This window comes from Dendrobium catenatum, unplaced genomic scaffold, assembly GCF_001605985.2.
Source record: "Dendrobium catenatum unplaced genomic scaffold, ASM160598v2 fragScaff_scaffold_447, whole genome shotgun sequence".
NCBI lineage: Eukaryota > Viridiplantae > Streptophyta > Magnoliopsida > Asparagales > Orchidaceae > Dendrobium > Dendrobium catenatum.
The window spans coordinates 200,953-216,762 of record NW_021318909.1 but is presented as its reverse complement, the minus strand read 5'-3'; the positions used below and the strand labels follow the sequence as shown (position 1 = coordinate 216,762).

At 35.4% G+C, this 15,810-nt stretch overlaps 1 protein-coding gene across 3 annotated transcripts in view; it reads right to left on the bottom strand.

Annotated features, from left to right (window-relative positions):
* Nucleotides 1-15,810, bottom strand: part of LOC110111145 (protoporphyrinogen oxidase 2-like) — a 52,433-nt gene continuing 36,623 nt past the window's right edge. For all 3 annotated transcript variants that reach the window (XM_028694288.1, XM_028694290.1, XM_028694289.1), the window contains 6 exons: nt 7,726-7,776; nt 7,568-7,624; nt 6,964-7,047; nt 2,009-2,047; nt 1,800-1,865; nt 1-687 (listed from right to left, as the gene is read on the bottom strand). In XM_028694288.1, coding sequence (XP_028550121.1) covers nt 643-687; nt 1,800-1,865; nt 2,009-2,047; nt 6,964-7,047; nt 7,568-7,624; nt 7,726-7,776 — 342 coding nt within the window. In that variant the 3' untranslated portion in view covers nt 1-642. The remainder of the gene's footprint in view (nt 688-1,799; nt 1,866-2,008; nt 2,048-6,963; nt 7,048-7,567; nt 7,625-7,725; nt 7,777-15,810) is intronic.

Here is a 15,810-nt window from a genome sequence, read left to right as displayed (position 1 = left end):
TGTAGTGCTTTCATGTTTTATAAAGCCATATATCATCCATGAACATGGTGCATCTTGGCTCCTCCACTATAGAGGGAAGCACCGAAAAGGAAAAAAAGGAGAAAACACACAGCAGACTAGTTAAATCAAAATTATGACAGAAAATGAAAATAGCAGAGAAACGAGAGTAGAAATTTTCAGTTGTGATAGTATTCTATTAATCCTCATCATAACAATATTGCTACTACTTGAAGTGATATTACTACAGGTCTTTAACATCATCATAATCAGCATCATTAAATTTAGAAATATCTTAAACTTGCCATATTTTCTCTATTCAGTGAAGGTCAGTCAATAGATATTCCAAAGTAAAACCACAACCTTTTTTCATTTGATTAGTAAGTAACATGGTTGAACATCAGACATCACTATAAAATGAAAGGAGATTACTCTTTTCCCATGCCTTTCTTATAAGGAATCAATGGCAAAGAAAGAAGTCATAAAGACATACCCAAATGGCTAGATATTGCTCATGAGCTAAGCATTTGTCCAAATATATTTTCGGATTAACAGATTATAAGCTTAGAACCAAACTCATTTATTTTGATAAGATCACTGATATTCTTTAGGAAACAAATAAAAAAAATATCGGAACAGAGAAACTTACTTTTTTTCTAAATTCCATAACTGTCGAAATGCATGACGCATCTGCAAACATGAAACAATTTAATAATCATAGAAGGCTATTAACAGATTTTTACAACAACACTACGTGATACAAGTTAACACAAAATTATGATGACACATCATGGTAGTAAAACCTCAAAAAAAGGGGGAAAAAAAGATCCAGGAGTACCCAAACAGAAGTATGATGTAAATTAGAAAAATGGATGCAGTACGGCTGAATGTAATCTGATAAAAGTTTGTTCATTATGTTTCTTATAGAGTTCGAGCCAAATTTGACTACGGCATAAGTTTTAAAATCTAGTCGAAGCTTGCATATTTATTTTCTTATGGAGTTTAGGTCCGAATCAACCTTAACCAACTCTACGTAGATACTAAGATTTAAATATATAGCATTATTATAGCTAGTTATGCTAATAAGTTGTTAAGCACATATGTCAAAAAGAAATAAAATAGCTTTTAATCTATCAATAGCAGCTATTTGATTATTTTTTTAATAAGAAAAAAAATCAAAATGATCCATTGACTTTTTATGAAATATCAAAATAGTTCACGACCAAATTAAAGGATTGGTACCTCAATTCCTTAAAAAAGGAACCAAAATAATTCCACTATGAGATTATTTTGATTCCTCTTTAAGGATTTGAAGGATCAAAATGACCTTTTAATTCAGTTGAGGACTATTTTGATCATTCATAAAAAAGTCAAGAGACTATTTTAATCATTATCTCTTTTTTATCATACTTATATCTTATAAATGTGCATAATTTCTGAAGTTCATAAGATATAAAAAATAGATACAAGAACATAGAATAAGTAATTAAAAAAAAAGGTTAAGTCATTATTAAATGAGCATTTTATCCGAGTTACTTGTCGAACAATGAATTAGCATGACCACAAATATAAATGAATGAGTGGGTCAATGTTCAAAACTGTTCATTTAAATGTCCACATTTAACACCTTCAAAATTTTTAGAAACAAATATAAATAATCCTTATATCCACAAATATTAAGTCGTTCAGCAAGCATATTAGTTCACTGATAGCCCCATCTAGAATTCTTGAAGCAACAAACATCTTCAACCAAAATAAAGTGGCACTAATCATTGTTAACATGAAAATAACACGATGCTCACAGAGAGAGATTCAGGATCGCCAGCACTGGTACCAGCCACAAAAGGGTCAATCATATAATCAACCACCTATAATGGGAAAACAGAATAACTTGGTAAGCACATCACTAAAATTTCATTCAACATGAAAATAAAATTTTTAACATTGGAAACAGTAAAAAAGGGATAAGATAAGCCGATGTTTATTTAACTTCCCAAAAAGGTTCACAGACCTCAGTTCCAAAGTGGCGTTTAAAGAACTGGCCCACGCTGAAAGGATAAAATAAAAGACATGTTCAAGTCATTATTAAAATCAAAATTTTACATCATTTTCAGCTGAATAATCAAATTATAAATTTTCAGAACATGGTTTTGATGCTCAATATATTAATCCTCCTTTCCGATATGTATGCTGCTTGAATTCTCACTCCAGAATCTTATTATATTCACTTATTGCTGCCATTACATTTCCCATCAATGAAATCTTTAATTTCTTTTCAGGAGACCCAATTATCATGAATAAAGAGAACCAAAACAATCCAACCATGGGAGAATTTTAGAGTATGCAAGCTTCATTCTGACTGAATGAAAGAAATAATGTTAAGTGGTTTCAAATTGTGAAAAAAAAAATTTTGTTTTGAAAGAAAAAGGGAAACTCAACAAATTTATAAATATTCCACCAATTCCTAAAGATGGAAAGCCCATACTTAGGGATGAAAATGATTCTGCGATTATGAAATGGCTACAAAACTACATGATATGGAAGTGCAGCATAGACATTCCTAATAACAACAAATAAAGTTAAGGCAGTTGGGATACAAATCTACTTATAGATCAAAATGCTTCCCTTATGTATATGAGATCAAGACAAAACTCTCGACTACCAAAAAAGTAACAAGCCTATTATTGAATACTTCAACGCAAAGGAAAATTTTTAGTTGGATTTCAAGACTAAACTCAAATATCATGTAGAAAAAGATAGAATATTTAAATTCCTTGTAGGTCCTAACATAGAGTTTGACCAAGTTCATTTCTAAATCTTTGCAAAAGAAGTTCTAGAATCATTAAATTAAGATTTCTCCCTAGTAAGGGTTGAGAAAGGTACAAAAAGACAATCATGTTGGAAGCGCCAAAAGCTTAGAAGGATCGACCAAGAAGACAAAAGGAAAAAAATTCAGGAAGAATGACTTATAGTCAATGAACAAACCCAAAATAAATGATTCATATCATAATTATTCGACAAAATTTATGCTGTCTATCGACAACCTAACGCAATCATCCACTTTTCTCATCCAAAACTTGGGACTTGACAAACCAAGAATGAAGACAAAAAAATCCATCATAAAGACAACCTGATGAGGACATCGGAGATCAACGGCTACGAACTTGAGTTATTTATTTATATGTTTTATGTCCTAGTTCATTTCATATTGTTGTTTTTCCCATTATACCCTTACGGGTGGTCATGTATTGTTTTAGCCTGAAGGGCATTTTAGTCTTTTATTTCTTTTCTTGTCTTGAGGCCTATTTATAGGCTAGTTGTTTTGTATTTTGGGATGATGAATGATTAATGAAAAATTTGATTTGCTTCTTCTTCTTCTTCGTGCATGAGAGCTAGAGAGAAGGGAGAGAGAGCTTGATGTGAGCAAGCGCAAGGCCCATCAGTCGTTGGAAGAAGTAATTTGTTCTTCTATCTTTGTTTTTCCCGCATCCCCTTTCCTCTCACCGCCCACTGTCTCCTTACAAGCCCATCCCCACCCGTGGCTTAATCCCACGCACCATTTCATCCACTAGCTTCCCCACTTCCAGTCCAACCACCATCAAGGCCCGCCCACCACAACCCGACGGCAAAACCTTCTCCTCCCTTTGGCCGCCGGCCATCCTCATGATCCAAGCCGTTATGATGATTTCAATCATCATAATAACTCCTTAATTTAGATCTAGCATTAAAGGAAGGAGTTAGTTAGTGAGTTTTGAAATTCAAAATTAAAGGAAGGAGTTAGTGAGTTTTGAAATTCAAAATTTGAAATTAAAAACTTTCCTTATTTGTGAAATCTAAAAAAAAAAACAAGGAAAGTTTCCAAATTTGAAATCCAATGAAATTTAATTTGAGGAGGAATCATTATTTTTTCCCCCAAATTACCCGAGCTTGTTTGGAAAGAATTGAAACCCTCATAATCACTCCTCTCTTTCTCCCCATGCCGCCGGCCCTACTAGGGCTCACCCCCACTAATCTTCAATCAATGCATTAATTGCCTGTTAATTTGAAATCAAAATTCAAATAAGTTCCCTCCAAGATTACTCAAAATTAAGCCCCACCTCTTTTCTTTCTTTATTTCTTTCCCATAATGATCCCCAATCAGCTCCTTATTTTGAATCAAATTAAATTCCTAATTGATTGGAATTCAGCCTAGCCATTCCTGAATAAGAGTTTGGGCAGGAATATCATAGTTTTCTTGCATCCATTGCCACCCCCTTCCCAGGCCTCTCCGCCCCCTTACATCCCATCTCTTTGGAGATTCCCGGTGGTTGTCCAAGATGCTACAGCAGACCAATCCTACTGTCCTGATTCCCGAGAGGCCACTCCTGCTGTCCAGGACCACTCCAACTTAGCCAACTATTATCCCGTCACCCAGGTTGCTATTTGGACTGTTGTTGGAAGTCTTTGTGTGACAAAATGGGGGTTCCAACCATCACCTGCTGCTGTCCACAAGTATCCAGCTACTGCCCTTTCAGTTTGGTGTCCTATTCTTGTTTCCCTACTATCCAAGAAGTTAATGATCACCTTCCTAAGTGTGTCCAAGCCTTGACGTTACTGATTGCTCCTCATCTAGTGCATTGTTGATCAAACCAGAAGATTCGTATTATCTGATTATTTGGGTAAACTCTCCCCCAAATCATTAAATCTCTTAGTCACTTTTCAATTGTGGTTTATAAATGATTCATGAAGATTCTCGTCAATCTCTCCGCTAAACCCTCTTAACTAGATAAGTTGAGTGAGGGATTTCCTTGTAGTGACTAGTCTTATTGTTAGTGTAGGGATTTTGTGTTGAAACCACTTATGCATGAATCATAAATTAAGTTGGCTATTGTTCGATCTTAACTTTCTATACATGTGGTTTAGCCTAAGCTTGTCTTACTATTCTTTGTGTTTTAATGCGTCATTTAAATTCACCATTAAGATATAATTATTTGTTTTAGGAATATTAAGTGTGCAAATTCCTTAAAGCAATTCGTCCATGCAATTATGTTTCACATCACAACCTTAATGTAACTATTATAAGAAGGGGCATACCCAAAAAAAAAATTATGGGAACTTCATGAAAAACCTCAAGGTTGTGGTGGAGAATATAAAGGAAACACGTCAAAGGATCTAACTCATTACACAAAACTGAGAGGGCATAACACAAAAAGAAATCAACATCCTAAGAAATTAAGTTCTCAATAAAAATTCCCATAGCTAATCATTAAAATAAATAAATGTCTAATAGTATAAGGGATTTTATTGAAGCTAACACTCCTACTATTTGGCCATTACGAGACTATAAAATAAGGCCACAAACTATCTGAACTCTCTGTCAAGCTAAGATTCAAAACTTGCATGGGATTTGTTAACAGGAGTGCTCAAAGCTTGTTGATGATGAGTTCTTTGACGAGCATGCTTGTCTCAAAATTTTTAATATGTTCGATGTATCATTTAGCACACTTCTTATACACTATTTTGCTCATTTTCTTTCATAAACTCATTTGTATCCATGTTCTCAAAGGTGACAAGTTATAATTGAAGCGCACATAACAATGATCTTGTTCTTTGTTATTCGCAAATTTGTATGAGTTTATTTGTTTTGCCGTTTATTTTTCTAGCATTCCCTTTTTCATTATTTAAGTTTTTTTGGGTGAATTTTAGGAACGCTTTTGCATCCATCCTCCCCTTTTTCCTACGAAGGGTAGCAAAAGTGGACCATCTTGACAAGCCACTAAAGGCAATGCTTTGGACCCCGCCTCCTCCTTCCCATAACAGCCAAAAACACATCCCACTAAAACATTAAAGGTATTTAAGGGCATTTATGTGGCGTATTTGTACACAAAATCACATAAAATCTGTTGAAAATAGGTTCCTAGCATATCAAAATGACATGAATGAGTAACCTGTGATGAGCTCAAAGTCTCTCTCATTTATGCTCATTGTGGCATGGTATTTGTGAGAGGACGAGCAAAAAAGTGAGCAAGTGAGTGGGAAATAGAGAGCTGGAGGGAAAGAGACAAAAGAACATTCGGGTACTAAGTACAAAAAAGAAAGAAACCTATGGGCAATGTGGAGATGGGCTTTTAAACTTAAAGAAACAAAACTACTAAAGGAGGCCATCAAACTACCTATGCACTTGCTGAACTTAGAACCCCAATCCCCCTCCTCTTTTAAATTTATAAATTTTTATATAAATAATGGGGATATATACCTTCATACATATTTATGCATCACCACCAGCAGAAGACTACTTATTGAGGGCATCAAAAGATATGCCATTCACCCTTTTTTTCTTTTTTTAAATGGGGGCAAGTATTTACAATGTCAAAGAGACATAATTGGATGGTATAGGGCATTGTTGCCTGTGTCCAACTATGATGTCATTTTATATATATTGTTGACCGTCTGAGTGACCATTGGGAACATTTAGGGTTTTGAAAGGGCGATCTAATCGATGATTCGGGTTAGGGCAATGAATTTGAACCATTGTCATTGTGCAGTGTCAAATTTGTTAAGCCATTAAAGATTTTGAATTCATGCATCGCATAGCATAGAAAGTTGCAGATTTTTAATAACCAACTTGATGCTAATGGCTGAAGACAATAAGTTACAAGTCTGGGCTAGGTTCATTGCCAAAATAACTTTTACGCTCTATGGTAAATTTCTTCTAATTTTTATTTATGGCTTGGAGTTAAATCTTACCACGCGAAATTATTTATGATAATATGCATACAAGGAAAATAATTGTTTCTGGAGCTCAAGAAAGATGAGAAAAAAATTTTAAAAAGAAAAAATAAAAACCAAAAATATTGAAGAAAATTATTCAGATATCACTGGGTTAAAATTCAATGTGGCATGCCAAGAGAAAAACCAAAAAAAAAAAAAAAAAAAAATCTATATTTCTAAAAGCACGTACCACCAAACTATCATGAGAGACGTTATTTCTTGTACTCCTGTATCAACGCCTTTATGGAAACTTCTTTTATTAGAATGCCACCATGACAATGGCTCCAATAGGATCTTCAACTGCAACAACAAATAATTGTAATGCAATTCATAGTGGGTGAGAAACCAATGAAGAAGAAATGGAAGCAAATTTTCACCCACTACTTGATGAATATTTTTCAGGAAGATCGTCTATGAAATGTATGAGTCATAGAAGAGATTTTATCTACAGCTACCTGATGTGGAGCCCTTCTGGTCAGATATTTTTGTAAATACGGAAAATGCACTAGCCAATATTGAATATCTTTACCAAAAATAGAAACGGGTGAAATCTAAGACACCTAAATGCATGCCAGTACAGTAGAACAAAATAAAATGATATCACAATAGTTCAATAGCATGGGTGTGCTGAATACTGTGCCAATAGTGTACGAGCTAAAATTGGTTCATACAAATAAATTGAATATAGTAATGAGTCTATGTATAAGAAGCACATTTTTTATTGAGAACAGAAAAATGTAAGATCAGTTTTTTTTCATTTTCTAAAAAAAATTGCAAATGATAACTAGAGTTCTATTGCAAGTAAGTTAGCAAAACGAACCTTTAATTGTGTGGAAAGGATATTGCTTTTGATTAGTGCGACTGGATTTGAAGGAATCTGACATGCCAAAATACTAAAAATATCAGCTGCCAAAGATATCCATGAAGAAGGAACAAAGCAAGAATGAAATGCCGTGCAGTTCTGAAGGAGAAAATTACCAATTGTGGCATCCCGTTCCTCACAACATAGCGCTTGTTTTGAGAAATAGGCTGTTCATATGACAGTAACTTCAAAAGTTGATTTTAAATCATCATATTCAACATTGAAGATGGATAGATGCACAAAAGAAACAACGGGAGAATCATTAACCATATATTAATTATTTAAGGCGATTTCATGAATCCCTATTCTATATTCATTTTGTTGGAGTTACACTGCGTGCTAACTCTAGTTTATATAAATTTTTGCTCAATTTTTTGTCAAGTTAGCTTTGAATTGCTTTTGCCTATTTTCCTTTATAATCTTCTCTCAGTGACTCTGTATTTTTCATATTATCTCATCTTCTCTCCATCTTAATAACTTGCTAAGTTTATAATTTCATTGTCTCATCTTCAAATTTGTTAATATTCAAACAACCTACGTCGATTTTAATCTCAGATAGTTTGTTCATCTTTCTGATATATTTATTTTTGGTATATCCTTCCTAATCTCTAGAACACATGCATTATAAAATTCAAATTTCTGCATGAACCAACATGGTAGTTACTTTTCCTCACAACATTCAAAACTGTAAGCAACTGCCATTTTATAAGATTGATCATTAAGGCTTTGAAATTTTAGAGATGTCAAGTTATGAACAACTACAATAACCCGATGGGAAATCAAAATGAATGGAGTACAGGTTGGTTCAGGTTTACTACTAAACATAGATCCAACATTTTTTGGATTGTATTCGGATTTATTTGATAATTATGATCAAATAAAACTTTTAAGACATTATTTTATTTTATCAAATGTTCTGTTAAGCTCTATGAGAGACACACTATACCAGTGCTCTTTTAACACTGTTATAGGGAGTCTTTACAGCTTTTTGCTCCCTGGCTTGTGTCTCCAGCCCCTTCACACTAGGGTCTTGAGCCAAGTCATGAGTAACCTCTCAAGTGAGGTTCACATCACTAGCAGGTCCTTGTGATTAACAACGGTAAATAGGGACTGATGCAGTTAACTATGCAAAGGCTGCAAGTAATGAACCAATGGTGAAGGTGACAACCCTTGCATGTGATCAATGATGTGACTGGAGTAAAGGACCTGCATTCTGGTAAAGCTTGTGGGAAAGGACTATTAGACCAGTCCAATGTCCAGCTAGTCCACACGGGACCATCCCAAAATAGAGGCAGAATTTCCCAGCCTCGTGCGCATGCCACGAGATCAATGGGAGTTTTTTTAGAAGGTTTTTTGAGGGAATCAGGAGAGAAATTTGAATGTAGGGACTGTTTAGGGATTTCCTTGTGATTTGTATGAATTAAATAGTTTGTTTTCATTGGGCCAGGGCATCTTGAATTTGGCTGAAATTTGAAACCACTTAGATCAAGATTTTCTTTGGGCTCTAGCGACGTCTAGAGATTTGGGAGAGATCGATCCTCCTCTCGAATAGAAGATCAATGATATCTTGCTGTTTTTTTCGTCCTCTAGTGAATTTCAAGAGATTTTCTCATATTTTCCTACAGTTTTCGCAAAACCTGCACTAAAGTTGTTGTTTTTCTTTCCTGAAATCCAGCAGTGTTATGGATTTATGGTGGTTGTTTCATACCAAATTGGTATCAAAGCAGTTTTTGGGACCTTTGATAAGCTGTTTTGGTAAATTTTAGCAGATGTTCTTGGGATTTCAAAGAAAAAAGTTGTTATTTTTGAAGGTTGAAGTCTAGATTTTTATTTCTACAAAAATTCTGGGATCAATGGTGGCCAAAAAAATGGATGTGTTGGAGGAATGCCTTGAAGTGGAGATTGGACAAATGAAATCTGAAATTTTAAATCTCCAAACTCAAGTTTTAGATTTTAAAAAGGATGTTTCATCCATCCATTATAAGTTCAATTAAAAATTTTCCATCCTGGAGGAGATGGTGAAGAAACTGCTCGAGGGACAAACCAAAATATCGCAGTTGGAGGTGAGGGAGGGCGCCGACAGCCACGAAAGTGGGGAAAATCTGAAGCCAACCAGACAAAAGGAAGATCAAGTGGTAGAGATTTTGGAGGGAGCAAAAACAAATGCCTCCCCTAAGACCTATTCCTAGGGAGGAGTCCGATAGAGGGTATGTGGAGAGATGTGAGGGGGTTGGGCATGAGTGAAGTGATGTTGAATTTGAAAGAAGAGGGGCAGAATTGGAAAGACGAGGCCTTGATTTTGATCGAAGAGGTGTTCAATTTGAAAGAGAAAGGGATAATTATGTCCAAAGGGGGACTGCATCTGAAAGGGGAGGAATTTGTTATGATATAAGAGGTGCATAATTGGAAAGGGAAAGGTGGAAAATTGAAGATGGGCTTGGGTACGAACTTAGAAGGGATGATTTGGACACTTGGGGGGGGAACCACCTTCTCGGAGAAGAAGAAATTATGAAAGGAAAAGATGGAACATATGTGATCTAAGGGTGACGAGGCTAAAGATGCCTATTTTTGAGGGATAGGATGTCCATGGGTGGATCTATAAGATGGAAATATACTTTACTATCAACAGGTTGATGGAGGGGGACAGATTGATGGCAGTTGGGATGTGTTTGGAAGGGAAAGCTTTAGCATGGTACCAGTGGAGGGATACGAGACGACCAATAAGAACCTAGAGGGATTTTAAGGACTGCCTATTGAAACGTTCCCAAACTAGCAGGGGAGGGGACTTCTACGAATAGTTCTTCACTTTGTCATAGAGGGGACAATGATGGAATATCGTGAGCAATTTGAGTACCTTGCCAATCGATTGGATTGGCTTCTAGAATCTATACTAAAGAAGAACTTTATGAAGGGACTAAAACCAATGATCCGCGTAGCAGTCAGAGTGATGAGATCTCGGGACATGGGAGAGTATATGGAGCTAGCTCCGTTGGTGGATGATCATACTGGAAAAAGGAATAGGAAGCAACAATTCAGGAGGCTCGTAAACGATGACCACCAACTTTTTGGCACCCAAGGAGCCAACATCGGGTACTCTTAGGGAGACTTCGAAGGAGAAGACTGTCGGAGGAAGACCTAGAGATAACTTAAAGAAACTCATAGAAATAGAATTATAGGAGAAGAGAGCGAAGGGATCTCTTTCAGATGTGATGAGAGGTATACGCCAGAGCACAGGTGTAAGGATCGAACTCTTCAGGTTCTTACTGTTTGTGATGATGAAGAAATGTAGGAGGGTGTTGTTTTTTCACCTTGCGAACAAGGTGGATCTTTGGGAGGGGAGTATTGTTAGACCGGTCCATTGGACCAGTCAGGCCGATCCATACGGGATTGGCTCAGCGCAACAGAGGCGAATTTCTTTGCCTCCTGCGCATGCCGCAAGATTAGTGGGAGCTTTTTTTGAGGAAATTAGGAGGGAAATTTGAATGTAGGGACTGTTTAGGGATTTCCTTTTAATCTGTATGCATTAAATAGTTTGTTTTCCTTGGGTTAGGGCATCTTAATTTGGCTAAAATTTGAGATCACTTAGATATAGGTTTTCTTTGGGCCCTAGCGGCGTCTAGAGATTTGGGAGAGATCGATAATCCTCTCGAATAGAGGATCAATTGTATCTTGCTATTTTTGTTCGTCCTCTAGTAAATTTCAAGTGATTTTCTCATATTTTTCTTATAGTTTTCGCAAAACCTGCACTATAGCTGCTTTTATATATATATATATATATATATATAGAGAGAGAGAGAGAGAGAGATTATTTTATATTGTACACCATATTTAAAATGGCGTAAAATGGTGTGTGCCGTGCCGTGCACTATATGTCATGGCTCCATGAGGAACTTTGCGTCGTTGTGCGTCATTCGCCATTGACAAGTATGCCAGAAACTTGGATTTCTAACAAATATTAACCTATTTTTTGTGGAAAAATATACTTGAAATGAGCAGCCTTTCAATGATGGACCTAGTCACCACTTCTTGATTATTCCCTATAAGAATATTGTCGCCAACATAGACTACCAAGATAACAGACATTTTCAAGTTGTGTCTAAGTGATCTTTTGTGTTATCATGAAGGCTAGTCTCAGCAATAGCTTAGCAAAACTTATCAAATTATGAAAGAGGGCTTGTTTAAGCCCATAATTGGACCTATTAACCACTGGAGCTACTCCAACCTTTTACGTATATACTCTTTTTGCATTCTATCTATAAGAGTGAAGCCACTCATCCACTTGAGCATCCTTTTCTCTGCAACACTTAAACTAATTTTACACTTCTCATTTAATGGCCAACATTCTGCTTCATAAAACATTGTAGGTCTCATCACCATCTTATAGAATTTTCCCTTAAGTTTGAGGGATGCATTCCTATCACACAAAAGACCCGATGCATCCCGCCACTTCAACCATCCAACTTGAATTTTACTAATAATATCCCCATCTATTTCACCATCACTTTGAACAATAGACTTGATATATCTAAAACGTGCACTCTTATTAATGACTTGATCGTCCAAAGTCACAATCCTCCCACTATATCTATTACTGCTAAAATTACACTCCATTTATTCAGTTTTAGATCTGCTCAAACAAAAACCTTTCAATCTGTGCCAATAATCTTGCAAGCTCGCGGTCATAATTACCTTTCAATCTGAGGGAATCTTTTACAGCACAATCTTTAACCCAAGAAAAACAACTAAAACCATGTTATTATAACCCAAAAGTACGATTAAATTGAAGGGCAGAATAAAAAATTCCATTTAACTCTTAAAGTATTCATTTAAAACAGCAAACATTACATTTTGTGCCCCGAGCTTGACATTAAAGAATCTAACAAATGCATTGGTAAAATGATTTCTTATTCTTTGTGAATCATTATCATCATCATAATTATCAGCCTTATCCCAATTATTTGAGCTTCGCATTATGAATCATCATTTTTTATTCATTCTTATTGAGTGTTGTATGAGTTGTTAAACCTATTCTTATTAAATCATTTTAAGAAACTTCATATAACATTGGGTCAAAATAGTTTTCTTCCTAATCCTTTAACATTAGTTTTATTAAGTCGTCTAATGAGTGTCTTTTATACCCTTTTTTGTATGTCCAAAGTACATAAAATTTCCTACAATCAACTTATCTTCAGTAGATATCACTCTAACATTTCTTTTGAACTACTCATTCATCATGTTATCCTTCTTGGTTTAGCCATACTATGTTGCACCGATAAGGATACGGCGACACGGATATGACACGATACGAATAAGGGACATATAAATTCTTAAAAATACAGGATACAAATACAACATTATAATATATAAATCATTGATAAAAATTAAGAAAGTAATGAAAGCGTAATATTTGAAATGAGAAAAATTTTTGAAAGCAATATTATTTGGCATTGTATCTTAATTTTTGAAAAATTTTTGAAAGCAATATTATTTGTCAGGTCGCGGAGTCAAGGGGATACGCCCTTGAGGGGAGTTTCCAGGGGCAGCGCCCCCATAACAAAATTATTATTATAAGAGTTGTTTTAAATCTCTCTCTACCTTCTCGATGCCGCTTAGTATTATTCGGTACCCCTCTGTATCGAGCGGTATCGAGCATTGATATTGAGCATGGTACAGAGCATTGCGGAGAGTTACTGAGCGGTACTGAGTTCCGGTACCGAGCGGTACTGAGTTCCAGTACCGAGCAGTACTGAGTTCCAATATCGAGCGATACCGAGTCGCTCCGTCAATGAAGAACGAAGAAAACAAAGAATGAAGAAAAAAAACCTTCACGAAGAAAATGAACCTTCGTTATTCACGTCGCCTTCACTATTCGCTTCGTCGAGCCGCTCCGTCAACAAAGGATGATCTTGTCGGCTTTAATGCTTGCATCATCAAGCCTCTTTGTAGATGAAGGATGATCCTGTCCGCTTCTATGCTCACATCGTTGAGCCGCTCCTTTGACTATAATGAATAAGAGGAACACCTGTGTGAAAACGAAATACCTAGCTCACTGACATGTTTAAGCCACAAATGCGGATAGCCAAATTGCATAGGGTAAATTGCGGCTCCATTTTTTTTATTAATAGGACACGCGTACCTGATACGTGTGTTCGGTCAAATTTAAATAATATTTTAATTGGACACGGCAAAGCAGTATCCGACACGTATCCGTGTCATATCGGAAGCGTATCCGATATAGTATGCCTCGTAAATAGGAGTATCCTTGCAACATAGGCCACATATATATCTTAAAGTTCTCATTTTTGTAATGCTCAACTTGCATCAAAAATATTTTTATAGCCCACAATTCTGTATATGCACCCAGCATTGGCGAACAAGTTGCCATATTTTAGTGTTTAAAATGAGGACATTTACTTTCAAAGAAAATTTGATTCTAGCAAAGCAAGAGATGAGATTGTTCTTGATTTCACCATTGTATTTGCCCCTTGATCCCATATAAAACCATCTTCTGATGTACTTTTTATTTTCCCTCCAGCTCTATCTTGAACATCAAATAGAGTGATCTTCAGCCCATTTGTTTTAAGCTTATATGCAGCAGCAAGCCCATTGAAAATTATTTTTTTTATGGTCATACATAAGAAGTTTCACGAAAATTTATCAGCAATATAAAATAAAAATAAAAACTTATGCATTGGAAACAAAATACAGTAGGAAATCAGCCGCAAATATGAAGCAAACAAGAGACACTTGCTTTCACTCCTTGCGCTACCACCTCGCCTCAAGGAAAATAAGTTCTTGGCCATTTTTCTTCAATGCAACTTGGATGAATGGCCAGCATACCATGCAGTAAGAGCACAATAAAGCAACTTCCAGGAATGATTTTTTGATCACCACTCGTTATGATGATAACAAAAAATCATCCAGACATTTACTTTAAAAAGATATCCTTTGTGATAATCATAAAAACTAATAAATGTAGAAATTGATTAACAGGACTGCGTTTCTTTTTTTTTTTTTTGGGAAAATTTGGGCTTGGCCAGTATATTAAAACAAATAAACAGCTATTACAAGTAAAAAGGAAAAAGCTGTAACAAAAACGCTCCAAACAAAAGGGAGCAAGCTCACAGAGCTACAAAAACCAGCTCAATCTAAACCTGCACTAACAAAAACCTAAAGTCCACAGGTAATAATTAAAGCCATAGATCATATGGACTCAGAATAAATGTTGTAATAATCCGACTATATCCCTGGTTGCCAAAATTAGACCGTCCGAGGGATAACAAAGAGTTGTCATCATCGTCCAGCTGCGTTTCTTTTACTTCTCATTCTTTTTTATTAAGTCTGAGCTACAAAATAAAGGCCCAAAGTTTACCTGACAAAGCAACAATCTTACTTAAAAATTAAATATTAATGTCAATGTGTATATTAAGGAAATACAGGGATGGGTTTTACAAAACATGAATTTAATTTGTGAAATAGAAAATATGCAGAAACGACGAATCAGAAGAAATTGTAAAAGTATTGCCATAAATTGCAAGCAATACCAGCAATTAATTCAAAAAATCTTTACAAACAAATCCACCATTTTAGAGAATAAATACGAAAGCCAATATTGGAAAAATAGATAATAAGAACTCAAATAAATAGGCATAATTGATCAAAATGAGTTTTTGGAGCATTTGGAGCAGACCTGACTCCACCAACCACAACTGCTACTGATTTCATTGGATTTGCAGATCAAAGCTTTTAGAAAAACATTTAGGATGGATTTCTTATTTACACCATATAAAAAGCAAAGTAGCCTGATCTCTACTTAAAAAGAAGAATAAAACGATACACTAGTTTTAAAAACCAATTACTGACAAACACTATAACAAAATAGTCAGTATTGCAATTAACAAATCACGCGAACTATATCAACATCAATGGCAGTAGTGTTTATCAAATATGCAAGGAAAATTATTAGGTCAGGTCACCTAACAGAGAGATACATCTGAATTTCTCTCTATCTACAGTCAAACCGTAGTTACTGTAGCAGCTACGCTTTGACTTTACTTTTACTATAGATAAAGAGAAATCTAAATGATTCTCTCTATCTGATGACCGAACCTAATAATTTGCCCTTATTAACAAACATCTGGAATAAAAGATAGAAAAATTAGCATCAGCAAAAAAACTTTAGAGATGAAGTAGGCACCGAA